The sequence below is a fragment of the Grammomys surdaster genome, unplaced genomic scaffold (genome assembly GCF_004785775.1).
Source record: "Grammomys surdaster isolate TR1022 unplaced genomic scaffold, NIH_TR_1.0 126612, whole genome shotgun sequence".
Classification (NCBI taxonomy): Eukaryota; Metazoa; Chordata; class Mammalia; order Rodentia; family Muridae; genus Grammomys; species Grammomys surdaster.
In genome coordinates, this window is record NW_021621401.1 from 1,907,822 (window position 1) to 1,928,620 (window position 20,799).

At 48.1% G+C, this 20,799-nt stretch overlaps 2 protein-coding genes across 2 annotated transcripts; both read right to left on the reverse strand.

Moving 5' to 3' along the window:
* Positions 1-980: 980 nt before the first annotated feature.
* Positions 981-2,425, reverse strand: Zg16b (zymogen granule protein 16B). Its single transcript, XM_028760764.1, has 3 exons — positions 2,344-2,425; positions 2,050-2,152; positions 981-1,293 (listed from the first exon to the last, which is right to left on the reverse strand). Exons 1-3 carry the CDS (start codon positions 2,423-2,425, stop codon positions 981-983), a joined length of 498 nt encoding a protein of 165 aa, XP_028616597.1.
* A 7,922-nt stretch (positions 2,426-10,347) lies between these two features.
* Positions 10,348-15,475, reverse strand: Prss21 (serine protease 21). Its single transcript, XM_028760938.1, has 6 exons — positions 15,334-15,475; positions 15,206-15,232; positions 14,758-14,923; positions 13,891-14,174; positions 10,951-11,105; positions 10,348-10,675 (listed from the first exon to the last, which is right to left on the reverse strand). The coding sequence occupies exons 1-6, from the start codon at positions 15,443-15,445 to the stop codon at positions 10,436-10,438; spliced, it is 984 nt and encodes a 327-aa protein (XP_028616771.1). The 5' UTR covers positions 15,446-15,475; the 3' UTR covers positions 10,348-10,435.
* Between the last annotated feature and the right edge of the window lie 5,324 nt (positions 15,476-20,799).

Sequence of the window (20,799 nt, forward strand, 5' to 3'; positions counted from 1 at the left end):
GATTGGCTGACTCTCCCTCCTCTCTGAAAGCAAAGCTCAGATCCCATTGCCTTCAGGAAGGGTCTCTGAAGCTCTCTCAATCTGCCTCACCCCTTGGAGATGCTTCCACACATCCGTCTGCACATACACCCAGGGATACAGGCACGTCCGCAGTCACCATGAGCTTCTGCATTGATCCCTATTGGCAAACGGTCCATCTGCTGAACTGCTGGCTCCTTTTTGTGTCTGTATGTGTGTGTTGTGTGTGTGTGTTGTATATGTTTGTATGTGTGTGTACATGAATGTTAGGGAAGTCATACACATACATACATGTGGAAGGCAGAGACTGACCGTGGGTGTCTTGGGGGGAGGTGGTTTCTATTACTTATCTTGTAAAGCAAGATCTCTTTCCTGAAGCTAAAGCTTGCAGCTTTGGCTTGACTAGCTGGCCAGTGAGCACTGAGGAGTATCCTGACTCTACCCCTCCTGCCTTCTCCCAGTGCTGTGGTTACAGACTTGCACCAGATTTTGTGCAGGTTCTGGGGACCCAAACTTAGCTTCTCCTTCTTAAACAGCAGACACTTTATCCACTGAGCCATCTCTGTCACTCCTCCAGGTTCCCCTTTTTTGATCCCCTAGTGCAAAGAGGAGCCTGGTGAGAATAAGCCGTTGGCAAATGTGTAACAGGCTCCCTTACACAACCAGAGACATTTGGAGCGATGTTGGGCCAGCAGATGAGAGCCGGGTGTGCCCTGGTGGGGAGCACAGTACGCAATGGTGGTCTCTGAGCTGACACTGAGATTATAGCTTAGGGTTTTTGTAAGCAGGCCCCAAATCCTTGCCAGATCTACTTCTACCCACCCTTCATTTTGGATCACAGAACTCTCTCAGACCCAAGGATTACACTTGGACAGAGTTCATGCAGATGTTGTGTTTATTAGTGGGCTCAGTTTGGAAGTACCTGACACAAACTGCTTCAGTCTGTGTGGCTACATGCCTTATTATGAACATGTACTGTCTAAAGTTCCCCACAAAAACTTAATGCCCTTTATCCCGCCTGGCACATAATAGCCACAAACCCCCTTTAACACATAGATGGGCTTTTTAGGGAAGCTAGAGTAGTCATCTCTGCCCCGGAAGCTCCCCAACAATATCTGCCGACCCAGGTCAGTAAGTAAGATAACTTGATTTACAAATGCAGAGGTTGTGCCGAAGACCCCGACAATGTTCTCGTTTTCCAGTTCGACTTCCGCTTCATTCCCTCCAGAACCGCCATATACTTTACCCCATTCTTGGCCAAATCTAAGCTGAATTCTAGGAAAGAGGAAAAGTTTTGAATATCCATTAAGACAGTGCATGACCCGCCTTCCCAGGTCCTTGGTACCTCCCTCCTCCCCCCCCCCCTTTCTTTTGGCTTCTTGAGACATACTAAAAAAAAAGAAAATGCCACTCCCAAATACTGTGATCTGAAGCTCACTACTCAGGATGAGAAGGCTCAGTTCCCTCATGCACACAGGAGACATCACAAGCAGAGAAGACCTTGGGAAGCTGCTCACTGAGACCTTCAAAAGAAGGAGCTCCTGTCCTGGGGCACTGACCCTGGCCAAGCTGGGACTTCCTCAGCCTAGGTCACTTATAAGCAGCAGATCACACAGTAGGTGCCTTCTAATATCCCATTGGAGATTCACTCTGATCCTCGCCTCCTTAGACTCTAACCTGACAGAGAAGATTTTGCTATCAAGTTTGAGGCCTGAGGGACCTTTCTTGGTTGACTTCAGTAAGAAGAAGCATCTCCAACCTCTTTGATCAACCCAAGAGGCAACAGCAGGAATTTACAAATGGAGTCTGTCAGGATAGGCCTGTGCGCAGGAAAGGTAACTGGAGACAGGGACAAGCCAAAGGTTTGGCTGGTAGCTCTATGACTGTGTTTATCAAATGACTGTAAAGAGCCATTAGAAGCCAGATGGAGATTCCATGGGGAGAATAGAAGTGGACCATCTACATGGGTTCCTGAAGCCACTGGAAGAATTGGGACCCGGTGGTAGGGGCCATGACCCCAATCCTACTTACCTAGCAATTGCCAAACCTTTAACAAATGCCCGAATTCCTGTTACATTTTTTCCTTCAGGTGCACTAGTGCAGAAATGTTTTCCACTTTCTAAACCATGATAACCTGGGTGGATAAACACCCCAGAGGGAGAAAACCCAGTCAGCCATGTGGAGGAGCTGTCTTCCCGCCCTTGAAGCTAGGAAGATAGTCCTGTGACAATAGTTAGTCTGTGGCAAAGGCTGGGAGTAGTCCCCATGTCTCCTGGGTTGAGAGAGATGAGGTGATCACTAGAGAGAGAGAGGCAGACTTTAGACTTGACTTACTTTCTGTCAAAACGACAGGGGTCCCCAAGAAGGCAAGAATCAGTAAGGGCAGCATGGCCTCCAGCTGGAACATCTGAAAGTCTGAGGGAAAGAGCAAAGACCACCCAACTTCTAGACAGGGAGTCAGCTGCATTTGCCATGCCCACCCCTGGGAGCCACACACCTTACCTGGCTGAGAGAATTCGCCTTGGGTATCTTGTGCCTGGACCTCTTTCCCCTCTCCTTATATGCTCCTGGAGCCTCTTGGGCCCCTGTCCAGAAGGAAGGAGCCACAGGCCACCAGATAGACAGGAAGGAGCTGGTGGGGGGTCTCTTCCTGGGGGAGTTCTCAAAGCCATCTGGGGAGGCTCCCGGACACACTGTGTTTGCCGACTTGGCACTGCAACCTACGTCAACAGGGCTGGTGACAGTGACAGGCGTTTATTTCCATTGTCACCTCTGGGCTCTCTCTCACAGGCATCTGGTCAGATCTTGACTTTAGAAGTTGGAGAGGTTTGCTGAGAGCCCTTTCCCAGCTCAGATTTCAACCCTCTAAGTGGCAAAGGTACAGATCTCAGAAACACTCCAGAGCAGGCCTCTTATTGAGGGGCCTAGGCAGGTCCTCGGTCTGGCACACTTCCCAGAGCCCCTGCAAGCTCCCTGCCAACCTCAGAAAGCCAGTGCCAAATCTTGCTCCTTCTAGCCTGCTTAAAGAACAAACAAGAGGCATTTTGATAATAGTTACTTGACCTGTCAGTCAGCTATCTGTAGTGGCCTCTCTCCTATGCTGGATTTAGGTATAGTAAGGATGAACAGATGGGAAAGGACTCAGAGGTCATGAGATACAGATACCCAAGACATAACTGTAGCCATAAAAGGCAGAAAGTAAAATCTCTTGTCCAACCCATCTGGCAGCACCTAGGACCAGTCTGAGGTGTGTGTGTGTGTGTGTGTGTGTGTGTGTGTGTGTGTGTATTACCGGGGATTGAACCCAGACTACCAATACATTTGGCAAGTGCTCTACTATTGAGCTATTTAAGGACCTTTCCCTCTCTGTTACTGTGTACGTGCATTCAGAGTTGGGAGTGCGTGAGTGTGTGTGCACATGTTGATGGACATCAAATGTCTTCTTCCTCTTCCTCCTCCTCCTCTTCCTCCTCCTCCTCTTCTTCCTCCTCTTCCTTGTCCTCCTCCTCTTCCTCTTCTTCCTCCTCCCCTTCTCTTCTTCTTCTTCCTCCTTCTCTTCCTCCTCCTCTTTCTCTTCCTCCTTCTCCTCTTCCTCCTTTGGTAGAATCTTTGTATTATGACCCTGACTGGCCAGGACCTCGAAATATAGACTAGATTTACATCAAATGGATAGAGATCTACCTCTGCTTCCCAAATGCTGTGACTAAAGGCCTGGTTTTCCACACCTAGAATTTTCCTATTTTTTAATTTATATATATATGTATATGTATGTGTATGTGTGTGTGTGTGTGTGTGTTGCCTGCATATATGTCTGTGTGCTACTTTTATGCCTGGTACTCTTGGAGGCCAGAAGAAGGCATCAGATTCCCTGGAACTGGAGTTATAGAGAGTTGTATTGGTGCTGGGAGTCCAACCCCAGTCCTCTGGAAGAGCAACCAGTGTTCATAGTTGCTGCACCACTTCTACAGCCCTTTATTCCTATGTTTTTGAGAGCATCTCTCACTAAACCTAGAGCTCACTGATTTGGTTAGACTGGCTGGTCAACAGGCTGCAAGGATGTCCTGTCCCCGCTTCCCCTGCACTGCTGTTACAAGCATGCGCTGATGCACCCAACCTTTTTACACGGGCGCCAGGAATCAAACTCAGACCCTTACTGCTTGATGGCATGTGTTTTACCAACTGAGCCATCTCCATGTCTTCTCCTCAAACCCCAAGAGCCCTCTATCTGGGTGGTGATATTCTCCAGGGCTTGGGTGCAGGGTAGCTTCCCTCTGTCTGATATACTTCTCTCTGTTTATCCTCTATCTGCCCCTACTCAGCCTCTTCTTGAAGGAAGACCTATGAAAGGAACACAAAAAGGTATTTGTCAAGACTTCATGTTGGTGACTGAAAAGCATCCCATTGGAATGGTGTGGGAAGATGGGATCGGGAAGGATAATTATGGAGGAGGCTATTTGGTACCCAACCTGGGGCAGAGAGCAGTTTTAGAAAGGGCATCGCCAGGATTTCTGGAAATAGTACAAGGTCATGACTGCAGATATGGTATAGAAGCCAGACTTGATGCAAAGCCCAGCTTCAGGAGGGATGTGATGGGTGAACCGGGTCTCTGCTGTGCTTCGAGCCTTTCATCTGGTATATCTGGAAAATCACAGAATCCACCCTCAGTGTTACTGTGAGACTCCACAGAGATTTTCCACCTCAATACCAGATGTCTATGTTGTACAGGTCAAAGTCATGATATGGAAAGGACAAAAGCCTAGAAATAACAGATGCATGTCTCTAGGATAACAGAAGGCCAATACCATGGTGACCCCCTGCTCCGGAGCACTGAGGTGAGGGGTCGCGGGAAGGAGTGTGATTCTCCACACCCTGCCTCCCTTCTTGGTGAATGGATTGAGAGCAAGTCAATGTGTCTTGATGCCCTCATGTGTCACAAGGGGCTGCAAAAAATGGCCTTGCCAGGAACTAGAGACATTGGTCTCATGGGGTTGGCAGTGAGGGATGGGCTTCAGAATTGAGAGGGACCTCCATTTTCTGAGCCAGGAGATCCTAATACCTGTACAAGAGACGGGAAAGCTAGAGACTCAGAGGCCACAGTAGCCTGCCCTGTGTTTCTGAGCTGAGGACATTTTTCATGTGTTATAATCATCAAAAAAGTTTAAAAAGCAGAAAAATATTCTGTGACTCATGACAGTTTTCAGGGTTGGAGTGATGGGTTTCTTAGTGGTTGAGAGCATGAACTGCTCTTACAGAGGACCAGATTCTGTCCCCAGCAGCCACATCAGGAGGCTCACACCACTTACAATTCTAGCTCCTGGAGATTAGATGGCTTCTTCTGGCTTCCAAGAATACCTATGCTCACATGACTATAATCCCCCACCCCTGCTCGGACATGTGCACATGCACACAAGTGGACATGTAATTAAAAATAAATCTTTCCCTTTTTGAATACCAGGTCTTACTATGTAGCCCTGGCTGGCCTAGAACTCACTAAATACAGTAGGCTAGCCTCCTACTCCCAAAAATCTGTTTGCCTCTGCCTCTCCAGTGCTGAGATTAAAGACCTGCACTACCATACCTGCCAGAAAAAAAAGAAAAAGAAAAAGATTTCTGTAATCTTTATGCCTTCTTTCTCCCAAGGTCAAGAGTCAGAGAGCACTTGTCTGCTGTCTGCACTGCTTCTGGCTCACAAAGCAGACTGCGGTGTTATCTGCTCTCTCACACAATCTGCCGATCCTGTACAAACTCCTTACCCTGGAGCAATTACAGCTTCATCCCTGGCTGGCTGGACAAAAGAGTGTAAGGGGTTCTGCTCAATAGCTATCTTTGATGGGGGCTAGGAAGAGGCTCTCGGACTCGCACACCTGCACTTAGATCTGAGTACTGCACTGTCTCCCTAGGGAGGCTCAGAGACTGTCAAGCCCCATTGACAGATGCTGCGGAGGTAAGCACCCATTCTTTCGCCCTCCCACCCCTCCTTACACCTCTACCCTGCAGACACCGTGGAGGCTTGCCTGGGGACAGAGCAACAGATTCCTTCCTGATGCCCCAGGAGGATCCTTGGGGAGGTGGAGGCGGAAGGGCCTAAGCTCTTGGCAGACACACTCTTGGAGCTAGGGGCCTGGAAGGGAACACAAAGGGGGCTTGTGTTCTGTCCCAACCCAGCCCAAGGGCACTTTTGTGGGCTTGTTGTCACTTCAAATGCCAAAAGGAGGGTCTGGCTGGCTGAGGTTCAAGGAAGCACCCCTTGAGTGGAGGGTAAGGGAGAAGGAATAGACTGTGGCTAGCCTGGCCAGAGGGCATTGTGGGACATGTCCAGCTGCACAGGTAAGGAATATTTCCATGGTGTTGGTATGTAGTAATAGCTATCACATATTCATACACCTACACATCAAAATACAGACTCACCCAGCTACACCCACATTGAACAGATAGAGTCCTCACATGTACAGGGGGTATGGGGGGGTCCAATATCAAAAAAAGTCTTTCTCTGTAACCCCTCAGTTACAGAGTTGGCTCTGAGCCTACACTAAGGAATGCTCAACACAGGCCTTTTGTCCCTCAGGATCAGGACTCCCCCAAAGGGGGATTTACTGGGCATTTATCAACTGCCCTGGGCGCAGCTCAGGCTGCACTGTGCCAGGGATGGAACAATGAAGCCTTCTCCTTCAACAGAGGTGGACCTTGGCCTCCTGAGTCTGTACGGTAGGAGGTGGTTATAACACACAGATCTGGGCTCCTTCCTCCCCTGATATACGACTAGAAAAGACTCCTCTGGACACTCTGGATAACTGGGTCTCCATCTGCAGCCCACTCAGAGCCATATCCACGGCCCCATGCCAGCCAACTACAAGAAGCTTCTATCCTCACTGAGAGGCTAGATCTTGGGTCTCTGGCTATGGTCTTGGGAAATTTTGGCCAGGGTGTGATTGCTGGGGCCAAGGAGGAAGCTGGAGCCTCCACATATCCCCAGCTGATCCTGGCACTACAGACAAGACTGGTGGGAGGGGAAGGGGAAGGACCAGAAGCCAAATGGCATATCTGCACAACGAGGGACAGAGGCTGTCCTTGTACAGAGACTCATGTCAACACTGCCGGGAAAAGAGACTAAGAAGCAACCAGGATTGGGGAGGCAAATTATTTCTATATTACCGAAAGACCCAGCAACCTTCGCCAAAATCCCTACTGGGTGCCTCTCTCTGTGCTAAGCATTTTTGGTACACTCTGACCCAGAAAATTCTTTAAAACACTGTATTAGAAAATGAAAGTGCCAATCACATGTTTTACATCATCATTAACATAATTAAAATTCCATCTGTGGGTCAGTGAGATGGCTCAGTGGATGGTGGGGCTTGCCACCAAGCCTGCCAAGCTGTGTTCTATCCCAGGACCCACATGATAGGCAGAAAGGACTGATTCCTACAAGCTATCCTCTGACCAGTTCAAACTATGAAATGGAGGAGCACATTTGGGTGAGAGCTGGGTTATAAGAGCTGGGAAAGGCCCCCCTCCGCCCTTCAGTGTGGGAGTCTGGGTACTTAGTATTGAAGCCCAGCTGGGAATAAGACAAGTTCTGAAGACACTGCTCCAGCAGCTCGGAAGGTGGAGATGTTTTCACCCCAACTGGGTCTCCAATCCTCAGGACAAGTCCTTATGCTCACCTCATTTCTCCCAAACCTCCCAGGATTACTCACAGACAACTGGGAACAAAGGGACAGTGAGGGACAGTGCTTAGCACATTCAAACACCTAACTCAAAGCTTGCATAACAGTGAGGGCTCGGAACTGAATGTGAGAGTAGGTGTGCTACCCGTAAAAAATTTCTGAGAGTGTGATGACTAAATAATGAAATTCATAATGAAGGTAAGGTGTTTCTGGTGGCACTTGTCCACATTGGATCCTGGGACCTCGCCGCAGCCTCGGTTCTAAACACACAATGTGCTTTGGATCCTGCATGTGCCACAGTACCACACAAAGCCAACAAAAGCTGCCGGAAGTGCCTGGGCTCAGATTCAAGACTATTGTACGTTATTAACTGCAGTGGTTGTTGCTGTGCACACAACGTGCTCTACTCTTATGGAGACGTAATTGTTTAATTATAGGAAACAAAGACTTACTATTTTCCCGTGCCATTCTTCAGCATGTTAGGTATCCAGGAGTTATATCTTTGGATTGTGGAGAAATAAGTATCTCAACTAGCACACAGATTTGCATTCATTTAAAACTGGTGAAAGGGCTGGAGAGATGGCTCAGAGGTTCTGAGCACTAACTGCTTCCAGAGGTCCTGAGTTCAACTCCCAGCAACCACATGGTGGCTCACAACCATCTGTAATGGAGTCCAATGCCCTCTTCTGGCATGCAGGTGTACATGCAAACAGAACACTTGTACACAATAAAATACATAATACACAAATAAATAGATTTTAAATTGTGAAGGGGGGCTGGAATTCTTGCTGCCCTTCCAGAGGGTCAGAGTTCTGTCCCTAGCACCCACACCAGTGCCTCACAAACTGCAGAGGATCTGACACCTCCTCCTGACCTCCCCGAGAACCCACACAGACGCACACATGTACACATGAATAAATATTTTTAAATGGTAAAACTTGCATACACCAAATAATTGTTTTAAAATAAAGTTCTCTGTGATCTATTATCAATACATTTGTACACCTATTTTATATACTCATATACTGGAGTCCCATAATCATTTCTCCAGTGAGGGACTGGAGAGATAGCCCGGTGGTTAAGAGCACCATTGCTCTTCCAGCCAAGAAAGTTCAATTCCCAGCACTTTCACCAGATGGCAGTACCTTAAAACTGCCTGTAACTCCAAGCCCTGGAGATCCAACGCCCTCTTCTGGCTTCTGCATGCAATTGTCCTCCTATGTACATAGCCCCACAAGAAGACACATGCATATACATAATTAAAATTTACAGGATAAATAGATTTCTTTAAAACAAACAAACACCACTCTCTTCAGGGAAAAAAAGTCAAAAGGTCCAAAGTGCAGAGAATTACAAAGCCTTGTTCTAGTCAATGTATCTATCCCCAACCCCAACCCACCACCAACGTTCCCACCCACTGACGGTCCCTCAGACATCTGTCTCTGTCCAGGCCACCATCTTCTCCATCGTGGGGCCCGCCCTCTCAATCCCACCCCTAGGCTCCAGCTCTCTGCTTCCCATAAACTTCTCTAGTTAGAAAAGCTACTTCTTGCTGGCTGCCCTTCCCAGTGACCATGCACGTAGGGGTCACTTGGTGGCTGTGACCTGCCTTTGATTTTTACATGTTCCCTTGAACCACCATCTGCCTCTTTTCCACTTACCCTCTGTGGCCTCACCAACTTTTCCAGAAATTAACTAGAGGATGCAAATAAGCCAGGCTCATGGCTGCCCCCTGATGGTCAGTGACGGACATGCAGGAGGTTACTCTATATGGTCACACAGCAGGGACTTTGGCTTTTCCCATGACCTCAGGCCCTGGTTTAAACATGGATGGTTGATGGGTCAGAGTGAGGTTGCCTAGCCAGGGAACCTTCTAGAATGTCCTAGAGACTTCAGTTCATGTCCCTCTTGCTGCCTTCCATATCTTTGGTCCTTAGACACTGCAGTACAGAACAGAAGTCCTATGGGGCTTGATCACACACTTTACCCCACAGCGTCAGTTCTGGTGCTGTGAGGCATTATCAGAAAAAGCTCCTGAAGAGTCTGAGGGTGCAGTGCCCAGCACACTATGTACTGGTCCCTCATCAACAAAAGATGAGGTTTGTGGGTGCTGAGATTGCAGAACCAGGAAGGAGTGGTGACCAGAGTACCTCAGACCATGTCTCAAAAAGAAGACAGGAAGACTTACTGAGCAGTTTCCCCACTCCCTTTTCACCATTTTTTAAAATTATTTATGTATTATGTATTTTATTATTCATGAGCTTTCTATTTGTATGCTTGCCTGCATGACAGAAGAGGGCATCAGATCCCATTACAGATGGTTGTGAGCCACCAAGTGGTTCTGAGCTCCCATTCAGTGTGCTGAGTGAACGCAGCCTGTGCCATTACATGCAGGGACCACAGCCACTTGTTCTCCAGGTTGCTTGTCTTTTAAGAAGATGCATGATCCTCCTGCCTCGGTCTCCCGTGTTCTGGAGTTACAGGTGCACTCCACCACACCCAGCCACAGTGATTTTTATAATTGCATTAAACAAAGAGGATGCTACTGTTTGCAACCAAAACTTGGCTAATGCAGGTGGGTCAAGATTATAGCGGTTACATAGAGGTCTTGGATTGAGAGAAATGGAGGGGCCTCAATAGGAGGCTATCTAAATTCAAGGAAAGATAGGAAAATATCAACATGTTTATTAGCAAGCAAGATACAAAAGAAACACACCCTGACCCCACAGGTGACCTGCTTTACACACATGGGCTCAGGCAGGCCTCAGCAGAGGGGAAGCCCAGGCCAGAGTAAGAAACAGCAGCAGGGGGGTTGGGTCAGGCCTCAGCATCCCGTTGCGGATCATGGTAGACCGGATCCAGTTGTAGTGATGACTGATGTTGGTATAGACTCCAGGGCGATTGGGCCGACCACAGCCTATTCCCCAGCTCACAACTCCAACCTGATACCACACCGTATCCTGGTCGCAGACCAAGGGTCCTCCTGAGTCACCCTGAGGAGCAGCATAGGTAAGCCTGGCCTGGAAGGTGACAAGTGGGACCAGGAGAGAAGCTAGGGGAGAAGGGGGTGCTGTGGGGCTGGGTGAGTATTCTACTTCTTGCCCTGACAGCAGTGGACCCTCAGTTTCTTCATCTGCAAAGTGGGGCCATAGTCTATATCCGGAGATGAAATGAGGTCCTATATGAAACCTCCATTGGGTGGAAATTGGAGCTAGGGATGGTAGGATCCTGGGCCCAGAAGAGTATGGTGGTACAAGATGACACTTACAAAGCAGGCGTCCTTGCCACCTTCAGGAAAGCCAGCGCAAACCATGTCTCCCCAGATGTTCGTGCGGAAGTCTGGCTTTTTGTACATATGGTTACACATGGTGTTGTTGATGATAGCTACCTGCACTTCCTGGAGGGTGTTGGGAAGTGGCAGACCTGTGTTGGGGATGGAAGACAGAGAGATGGACCAGTGGATCCTTTTCTCCTGGAAGTAATGGCATAAGGTGTGGGACCAGGGGTGTCCTGGGGCACCTACTGTGCCTGAGACATCACTGTCAACAGCTCCCAGCTGCAGCCCCATGCTAACTTCATGGGTGATCAACAGTATCACAGGACTCAGTGGATGGAGGTATTGTCATGCCACTGAGGCTGGATGTAGAATGTATATGAAGTCACTGCCTGAGCTGGCAACCAAATTATGTACAGAAGGAACTAGAGTGGATGCAGCAAACCAAGTCCTGCAGAGACATCCAGAGACCAGGGAGAGCAGCTCTATGGTGACCTTTCCTTCTAGGATATTCTTGGGCCTGAGCCAAGAGCCCTAAAACAGCTCTAGAATTCAGCAGTTATCAGGATACAATAATTTAAAGAACAGTTCTGGACGAGAACCACATTACTAGCATGCACTAGGGAACTGTCAGCTCCTGGTGTGAACTCACATGGTTGGATCCCTAAGTCGAGGCTCCAGGCATTGTCAACTCTGCAGAAGATGACAAGAGTCACAATGGCTGTCTCCTGTCCTCTGAGATCGCAGACCTCAGAAGTGCTCTACCAAGCCAGCAAGATTAACAGAAGAGGAAACTGAGGCACAGTTCAGACAGATGTCTTGATCAAAGTGTCCCAGCTAGCACACAGCAAAGAAAATGTTCACCCAGTTCCAGGGTGAACAAACGTACATTCACACCAGAGATGTGCTGCCTGCCTCGTGTGCACCGAGACTAAGAATGAAGCCAGGGCTCAAAGAGACAACCCCCACCACCACGCCCATTCGTTCCACACCTGGAATGTGGGCAGTTAAGTGGGCCTGGAATGTATCCTAGGCTCACTCCTCTATGAGAAGGAAATGGTCTCCTACCAAACAGGCAGGCTGACCATTGAGTTCTCTCTTCTCCCTGCCAGTCCCAGCTGTATGACCTTGGGGGTCTCCCTTATGCTGTCTGAGCCATGGAACTTGGCCTTACCTCCTTTTACTAGTTCTGGGGCCTTGGACATTTTCCATAACACTCTTAATTTCCTGAGCTATAAAGTGGATGTAAAACTGCACAGGCAAGATGGCTCCGTGGGTAATGGCCATCAAGTCTAATTTCGATTGCCAGGACACACATGGTAAAAGAAGAGGCCAACTCTCACATGTGGGCCATTGCATGAACTTGTGCCCCCATCACACGCAAAACATAGGGCTGGAGAGACAGCTCAGCAGTGAAGAGCACTTACAGCCCTTTCAGAGAACGCGGGTTCAGTTCCCAGTACCCACAGGGGGCTCACAACCACCTTGTAGCTCTGGCTCCGGGAGAGCCTAAGCCCTCTACTGGCCTCTGCAGGTATTTCATGCATGTGGTATACATACACACATACATACATACATACATACATACATACGTACATACGTACATACGTACATACACTCAAGCCCACAAACACACATAAATTTTTGTTGTTTTGTTTTTTTGATGTTGTTTTGGGTTTTGTTTTGTTTTGTTTTGTTTTGTTTCAAGAAAGGGTTTCTCTGTGTAGCTTTGGCAGTCCTAGAACTCACTCTGTAGACCAGGCTGGCCTTAAACTCACAGAGCATTGCCTGCCTCTGCCTCCTGAGTGCTGGGATTAAAGGTGTGCGCCACCACTGCCTGCCCCTTCCCTCCTTTTAAAATAAATGTTTTTAAAACAAAATAAATATATGTAATCCCTCTAAAGGGGGCTGGAGAGATGGCTCAGAAGTTAAGAGCACTTTCCCGATCATGAGGACTGGAGTTAGATCCCAGCACTCCTGAGAGGCTTGCACTCCTGAGGGGCTCACAAACCCCTCTAACTTCAGTGTCTGGGGATCCCACACCCTCTTCTATCCTCTGTGGGCATCTGCACACACACGCACGTCACTGAGACATGCTCACGCATACAAATCAAATCAAAGACTTTAAATCCTTTTCTTAAAATTATACTCTAGGGATCTGGTTCCAAAGGACCCAGGTTCAATTCCCAGCACCCATATAGCAGCTCACAACTGTCTATGACTCCAGTTCTAGGGGATCTGAGACACACACCTGCAGGCAAAATACTCATATACATAAAATAATAAAATGAAGTTTAAAAAATATGTATGCTGTTGCCTTGATGCACCAGGGTCCCCAAGCCTGCAACAGTGCCAAGCCAAATCTACCACTACTGCTCTTGTTAGGGGGCATTGCAGAGTTGGACCAGGTCAGAGAGAACTGAGCTGAGTCACTCCAGGCACAAAGGACATGCCCCAGGATGGGGGCTGTAAGCCTTAGGGCAACTAGACGAAACTGTTCTCAGTGCTTCTTGGTGTGGAGTGGGGGGGGCTTTGTGTAAGGGTTCCTGTTGAGCTGCAGCCTGTGCTTGATTAGACCCTCTATGGACCTCCAAGGGATTTCAGCGGTGGGTCAAGCCTAGAGGGGGAGTGCACAGACAGAACTGGGAAGGATGGAGCAGGCACAGAGGAGCGTGTGCCTGCCGAGGTGGGAAGATCACAGAAGCAATGTTGTGGAAGCACCTACAGGTACTGTGAGGCCCCCACCCCCTCAGGCCTCCCTGGCGCCTCTGAGTTCCTATCTGGAAGGAAAGGACTGGTTCCTGCCCTCCTTGCAGGCAGAAGTAAGGAAAAGAAACAAGAAAATGTTGAGTGAGCCCAGGGAGGGAGGGCTAGGGCTAATGTGGAAGAATAGGGTAGCGCCCCTCTCCCCAACCCGTCTGTACCCAGCCTCACTCTCATCCTCTCCAACAGCCCCCCAGCCGGTCACCCAGCAGTCACTTCGGTTCTCAAACTTGTATGTGGAGTTCAGGAGGCAGATGGGCTGGATGAAGTTATTGTAGGTGACAGGGGACGAGAGCTTCAGCAGGGCTATATCATGGGGATACCACTCCGTGTACTTGGGGCTCAGGAAAATATCTTCTATCTGGTAGCGGTTGGAATAAGCCTGTAGGTTCCAGAGAGATGGCCTGGACGTCAGCTCGCCAAACTGGACTGTCCAATCAAAAGGATCATTATCCCTGCCAGACAAGGAGAGAGCAGTTCAAGCCACCTGAGCCCTGCCAGGCCTGTCTCTGAGGTGACACTCTACAGCGCTACCTCTTGTTCAGCCCTAGCATAACTACCCAGTCCTTATGGGCCACAAAGCCTCCTACAGGGGCCACAGAACCTGGACAGGCTGGAAATAGTCCTTGCTCCTGGGCACTGAGAGTGAAGGAGCTGGAGAGTGGTTACCCCAGTGGTCCTGTCGTCTGTTGGAACAGCCCCAAAGACAGAGGCCTGGGGCGCCTCGGGGAGCCCTTGTGTAGTCCCCAAAGGAGCTGTGCAAATGTGGGAACTTTGTGTGGGGAATGTTTCGGAAGGACTTAAGGAAGGAAGAAGAGCCGTCAAAACACTCAAGGGGGAATGAGAATGTCCTGAAAGAACATTCTAGAAGAACTGAGAGAGGGTTCCCTCCAGGGACATTAATGTAAAATCTTACCGATTTAATCTGTCACAGCTACTTCTGAGGCTACACTAAAATGCTTACTCAGGTGTCAAACTCAGGGCCAAAATGAATAACCTTCCCACCCCTCAGCTGCCCGGGCTTGACTCCAGACTCACTTTTGGAAGCAATGGGCAGCTGTAAGCACCCAGCGGCGGTTGAGCAAGGTTGCACCACATAAGTGGTTGCCCCATACACGCAGGCTCCCTTGCCATGGCCAGCGGCCAAGCTCAGCATCCTCGCCACCCACTATACGTGAAGGGATGGTCCTGTGACCGCAGGGCCCTGTGAGGAGGATCAGAGGGAGCAGAGATTTCCCCCCCACCCCCCCACCATCGACACTTTTTAGCTATGGGGCGAAGGAAGGGAGGGACTTCCTGAGGATCTCCTGGGACACTCCCCAAGCGATCAGTGTGCACCTGCCCCCAACTCCCTCACCCCGGGGCGGGGGTGTGCATTACAATCAAACACACTTGAGTTCTCCATCCTGGGGCAAAGGAGAGGAATACTTGAAGTGCACCCCCGACGCAGGCCCACCACGCAGGAAACACGTTCTGAGCATCTTACCTGACAATAGGTCGGGTTCCTGCACTTCTGTGTGGAAGGGAGAGAAGAATGAGCGACCCTTCACCTTCACTTCCCCATCTGCCTGTCACTGGCCCCAGTCCCACAACTGTACCCCCCGGGCAGCTCACCGGGTTTGTCGGAATCCACGGGTTCCACCTGCAAATAGGTCGACTGTAAGGCCACCGCCACCGCCGCCACAACCACCAGCAGTGGCACCAACGTCTTGCCCCGCGCGCTCATGGCCACCTCGCCTGCCACCTGGCACCCCCTCTTACTTCCTGCTACGCCAGGCCCGCGCCCACTCTGGGGAAGACACAGATCCCTAGGCCCAAGGGGTGTCCGGGGGGCCATGGTGCCCTAACACTGTCTTCCAAGGCATTTATTATAGCTGATGACATGGCGGCACAGCACCTTAGAGAACCGGAGCTGTTCTTGTGTCATCTGAGCTCAGGGGGTGCCGGTTGCCTCCCCCGTTGCCCTCTGTCCCCTGCCCACGACTTCCTCCAGGATCAAGCTGAAGGACCGTGAGCACTTCTGAGGTCTTTTCTTGTTGGGATCAGCTAACAGCTTGCTCCTTCACAGGACTCTGTTGGCGAAAACGAGGCGCCTGGGCTTTCTCCCTTAGCAAGGCAAACCCTGAGCCTGGCGGCTTAGGCTACCCGCTGCCTGCCGACAGTAGCCTTCCTCCTTGCTGCATCTTTTTTTTTTTTTTTAAGATTTATTTATTTTATTTATGAGTACATTATAGCTGTCTTCAGACACACCAGAAGAGGGCATCGAATCTCATTATGGGTGGTTGTGAGCCACCATGTGGTTGCTGGGATTTGAACTCAGGACCTCTGGAAGAGCAGTCAGTGCTCTTAACCGCTGAGCCATCTCTCCAGCCCGCTGCATCTTTTTAAATGTATTTACTTTTCTTTTTTCTTGTTCTCTATCTTCGTTGTTTTTGTCTTTGTTTTTCTTTTTAAGATAGTAATTTGCTTTGTGTCCCACACTGGACTCAAGTTTGTGATGCTCAGCCAGAGTTTCCTCAGTACTAGGTTACAGACATGTGTGTCCTAGAATTTCCACAGACACACACACACACACACACACACACACACACACGTAAAGACTATCAAAAGATTTTAAAACATATAAAGAGATATTTTTGTTTGTTTGTTGTTTTTGTTTTTCTGTACATGGTTTCTCTGTATAACCCTGGCTATCCAAGAACTCACTCTGTAGACCAGGCTGGCCTGGAACTCACAAAGATCTGCCTGCATCCTGACTGGAATGAAAGACATGTGCTACCACCACCCAGCAGAGAGAAAGATTTTGGCTTTTGTTTTGTTTTTGAGACAAGGTTTCTCTGTATAGCCCGGGCTGTCCTGGAACTCACTCTGTAGACCAGGCTGCCCTCAAACTCAGAAATCTGCCTGCCTCTGCCTCCCAAGTGGTGGGATTAAAGGCGTGTGCCACCACTGCCTGGCTCCGAGAGAAAGATTTTAATTAAACATTTATTTTCTCTTTTCTGTGAGGTAGTTTGGTTTGGGGTTTTTGTTTTGTTTTGTTTGTTTTATGGGGTGTTTGTTTGCTTGTTTTTGAGGCTGAGTCTTACTACAGAGCTCTGGTTGTCCTGGAACTCTATGTAGAACATGTTGGTCTTGAAGTCACATTGATCTTCCTGACTCTGCCTCTCGAGTGCTGAGACTAAAGACATATGCCACCATGTTCAGTTTATTTTCTCTTAAAAAAAAATTGCTTGTGTCAGCATGAGTGTGTGTGTGCGCGCATGCAGGTATGTGCTTTCGTGAGTGCATATGCAACCATTCATGTGTCCATATCAGAGAGGCAGAAACAAGGATTTAAGAAATACAGTACCATGCCTGGCTAGTATGGTATTAGTACATATAGACAGTGTGCAGCAGTCAGATCAGGTTAGATGGGTAGATCCATACCATTCATTGTTTCTTTGTACTGGAAATATTCTCTCTAATATTCTGAAATAATCAATGGCTGTTGCTCACAGTTGACGCCCATGCTTTGGGACTTTAGGGATCATTCTTCTACCCTGGGCCCCTATGGCTCACCACTCTCTCCACCACCCTCCTCCCAGACTCTGGCTACCACTCTTTGGTTCTACACGTTGAGAACTTTTACGGTGTTTGATTTTTGTTTAGGGTTTGTTTTATTGTGATGAGATGAACCTCGGAGCCTTGTGCACGCTAGCTAGGCAAGACCTTTCCCAATGACTGACATGCCCAGCTCTGGTATTTTTCCTGCGTCTGATTTAATCCATTTATGTCCTATCGTCTCATCCATGTTGCTGCAAAAAGACAGGATCTTGTTCTAGCTGTGGCTGAATAATAATCAGTTACTCGTCGGCACCACAGTCTTTATCCTGCGTCCGTTGACAGATGTCCCATCTAAGTCTGTCTTGGCTGCTGGGAATGCTGCATCAGTGACCAGGCCCAGGCTGAAGGTCTGGGTCAAATCTTTTTCTTCTTCATCTTTCAATTCGTTTCTTTACTAATATGCTAGCTGTAGTCTGTGTCAACATTCCCATCCTGTGCGCGCCACTGTGCTTTGTGCACATTCTCCCTCGTCTTCTCTCTTTGCCCCTCCCACTTTTCCACTGGTCACCTTCCAAATAACAAAACAATAGTGGAGGGTTAGAGAAAGAAGTGAAGAGCACTTGTTGCTCTTGCCAAGGACCTCAGTTTGGCTCCCAACACTCACAGGGCAGCTCACATACATAGATAAGTCCAGTTCTAGGGGATTTGACCTCTGATACATGTGGTGTACATACATACATACATACATACACACACACACATACATATATACATACATACACATACATACACACTCATACACACATATATAACATATACACACATACATCCATACACATAAATACATACATATACATACACATATATACATACATACACACACATCCAAACTCATAAATACATATAAATACACATACACATACACACACATACGTATATACATAAATGCAGGCCAAAAACTCTTACACATATATTTTTGATTAAAAAAATAGAGAAGCCAGGCAGTGGTGGCGTACGCCTTTAATCCCAGCACTTGGGAGGCAGAGGCAGGCGGATTTCTGAGTTTGAGGCCAGCCTGGTCTACAGAGTGAGTTCCAGGACACACAGGGCTATACAGACAAACCCTCTCTCGAAAAAAGCAAAAAAAAAAAATATATATATATATATAGTAGAGTATTTAAATTTATATTCCACATGAATGAAGACACGTGAGTTCATCTTGTGGTTACCTCTTCTCCCATCTTTAAAATTTTTTATTGATTCTTGGTGAATTTCAATCATGCACCGCAATCCCACTCATCACCCATCCATTTGTAACTGTCCTCCACCCTTGTAACCTCCCCTCAAAAGAAAATAAAAACATAAAATAAAAACAAACAACAACAAAGTCTTGCCCTGTAAGCTGTCGTGTGTTACAGCGTGTTCCACAGGATACCCTTCTGTCCACACATCTTTACGTGTGAATGTTCATTGCAGTGAGTCTCTGGTCTGGTTGGAGGCCTCTGGCTTCTGTGTCACTAGTATGGAGCACATGGTTGACAGAGTTCCAGCATATCAATATTGAGGGCCACAGTTCTCCCGCGTCCTTTGCTTCTGTCTGATGACTCTCACTCTGTTTCATGGAAGGCTCCTTGTGCTTTTTCCTTTGGGAATTTCTGTATGGGCTTTGGTAGAGGATGTGTTCACATACAGCGGCAGTCTCTCTAAACAAAATAATTCTTTGAAAAAGATCTCCACCATCCTGGAACCATATAGCATGCCAGCTCTGCCTCTCCCCATCGCACACCCCTGTCTGCCCCCAAAATAAAGAAGTTAAAGATTTATTAACTGAAAGACGGTGCCAGAAACTCTTGGGTACACCTAGTCCCAAGGATGAAAGCACACAATAAAGAGAAACATGGGCCCAGAGTCTGAGGACTTGGCAGTTGAGGCAAGAGATCAGTTAATAAGTATAGAACAGTGCCCACGATTGATTCCCTGGGTACGAGACTACAGGATGAATGGCAAGATCTGGTGCGCCCCACGAGGAGCAGATTCTCTTAAGTTAGATTGGCTTGATTTTCCTCTTCCATATACAGGAGCTTACATTGAAGGACTTAGGATGGTTCAGCATACTGGAAAAAGAGTAAGATGTCAGGACCTTCCCTGGGGGAGTGTATGAGGAAAACAGGCCATATTGTAAGACTCAGGCACACGGGAGCACAACTGGGAAACGGATCGATGCTTGTTGTGCTATACTGTGCAAACCTGCATCACACCCCTTGAGGAATGGAAATTGCTCTTATGAGTTTGTTTCTCAGAACTTAATATCTGACACTTCTGATCACAAAGGCTGGAACGTGCAGGAGGAAATGTAAACGGGTACCTGGTGGGGTTACTGAACTTTAGAAAATAATAAGGAATTAGATGCCTATTGAACTTACTGCTTTTGCTTTAAAAAAAATAAAAACAACTGCAATAAAGTTGGTGGTTTCTTTCATTCTGAATGCCTAGAAATCAGGCTAAAATAGGTTTAAAACAGTCTGTGAAAAGATCATGCATCTCTTGAAATCATTAAGTCTGCTTTCAATATTACATGTGGCTAAGCTACATGACCTATGGCAGGAGGCAGCAGCAGGCAGGGAGAGATGATGGTCGAGCGGCAGCTGAGAGCTCACATCTTGAGACACAAGCACAGGCAGGGAGAGCTAACTGGGCGGGCCTATCCTGAGCTTTTGAAACCTCAAAGCCCACCAGCAGTGACACACCTCCTCCAAGAAAGCCACACCTCCTAATCCTTCCCAAACATTTCTACTAAGTGGGGACCAAGTATTCCAATACAGGAGCCTGTGGGGGCCATGCCTGTTCAAATCACCACATCTGTTCTTACTATCTCCTGTTAATGCCGTCATGTTATAAATCTATCAAGAGAGCATTTCATTCCTTGGATCAGAACCCTAGAGATCAAATTATCTCTGGAAACATCCTCATAAACACACCCATAAACACATTTGTTATCTATAACCTAGATGATTCTTACGGCTATCAAGGTAAATGCTAAGATTAACCATCATTGGCAGGGTGTGATGGCACATACCTTTAACCCCAGCAGAGGCAGAGGGATCTCTGTGAGTTCAAGGATACCCTGGTCTACATAGTGAGTTTCAGGACGTCCAGAGCAACATAATAAAGAAAGCTTGTCTCAGAAAATAAACGATTAATGATCTCAGGCTCTGTGCCTGTGTGGTATCCCCCTGTGTGTCTTGAGCCCCATTTCCTCCAGGACACAGTGGGTTGAGACCGAGGTGACTTCCCCAGCGCTACCCTCAGGGGCTCCCTCCAGGCATTTCTGCTGTCACGGATGTCTACTTCCTGGGAGTCCTGAGCCTTAAATCTGGAAGGAAGTCAGGAGCAATCAGCCAGAGACTCCACCAGGAGGTTCTGCAGGAAGTGTTCTCAAATGGTGACCTAGGGAGATGCTGGTGTGACAAAGACAGCCAAGAATCTCCAGAACTTCACATGCTGTGCTCAGCCACTCCTGCCAAGAAAGGCACAGTG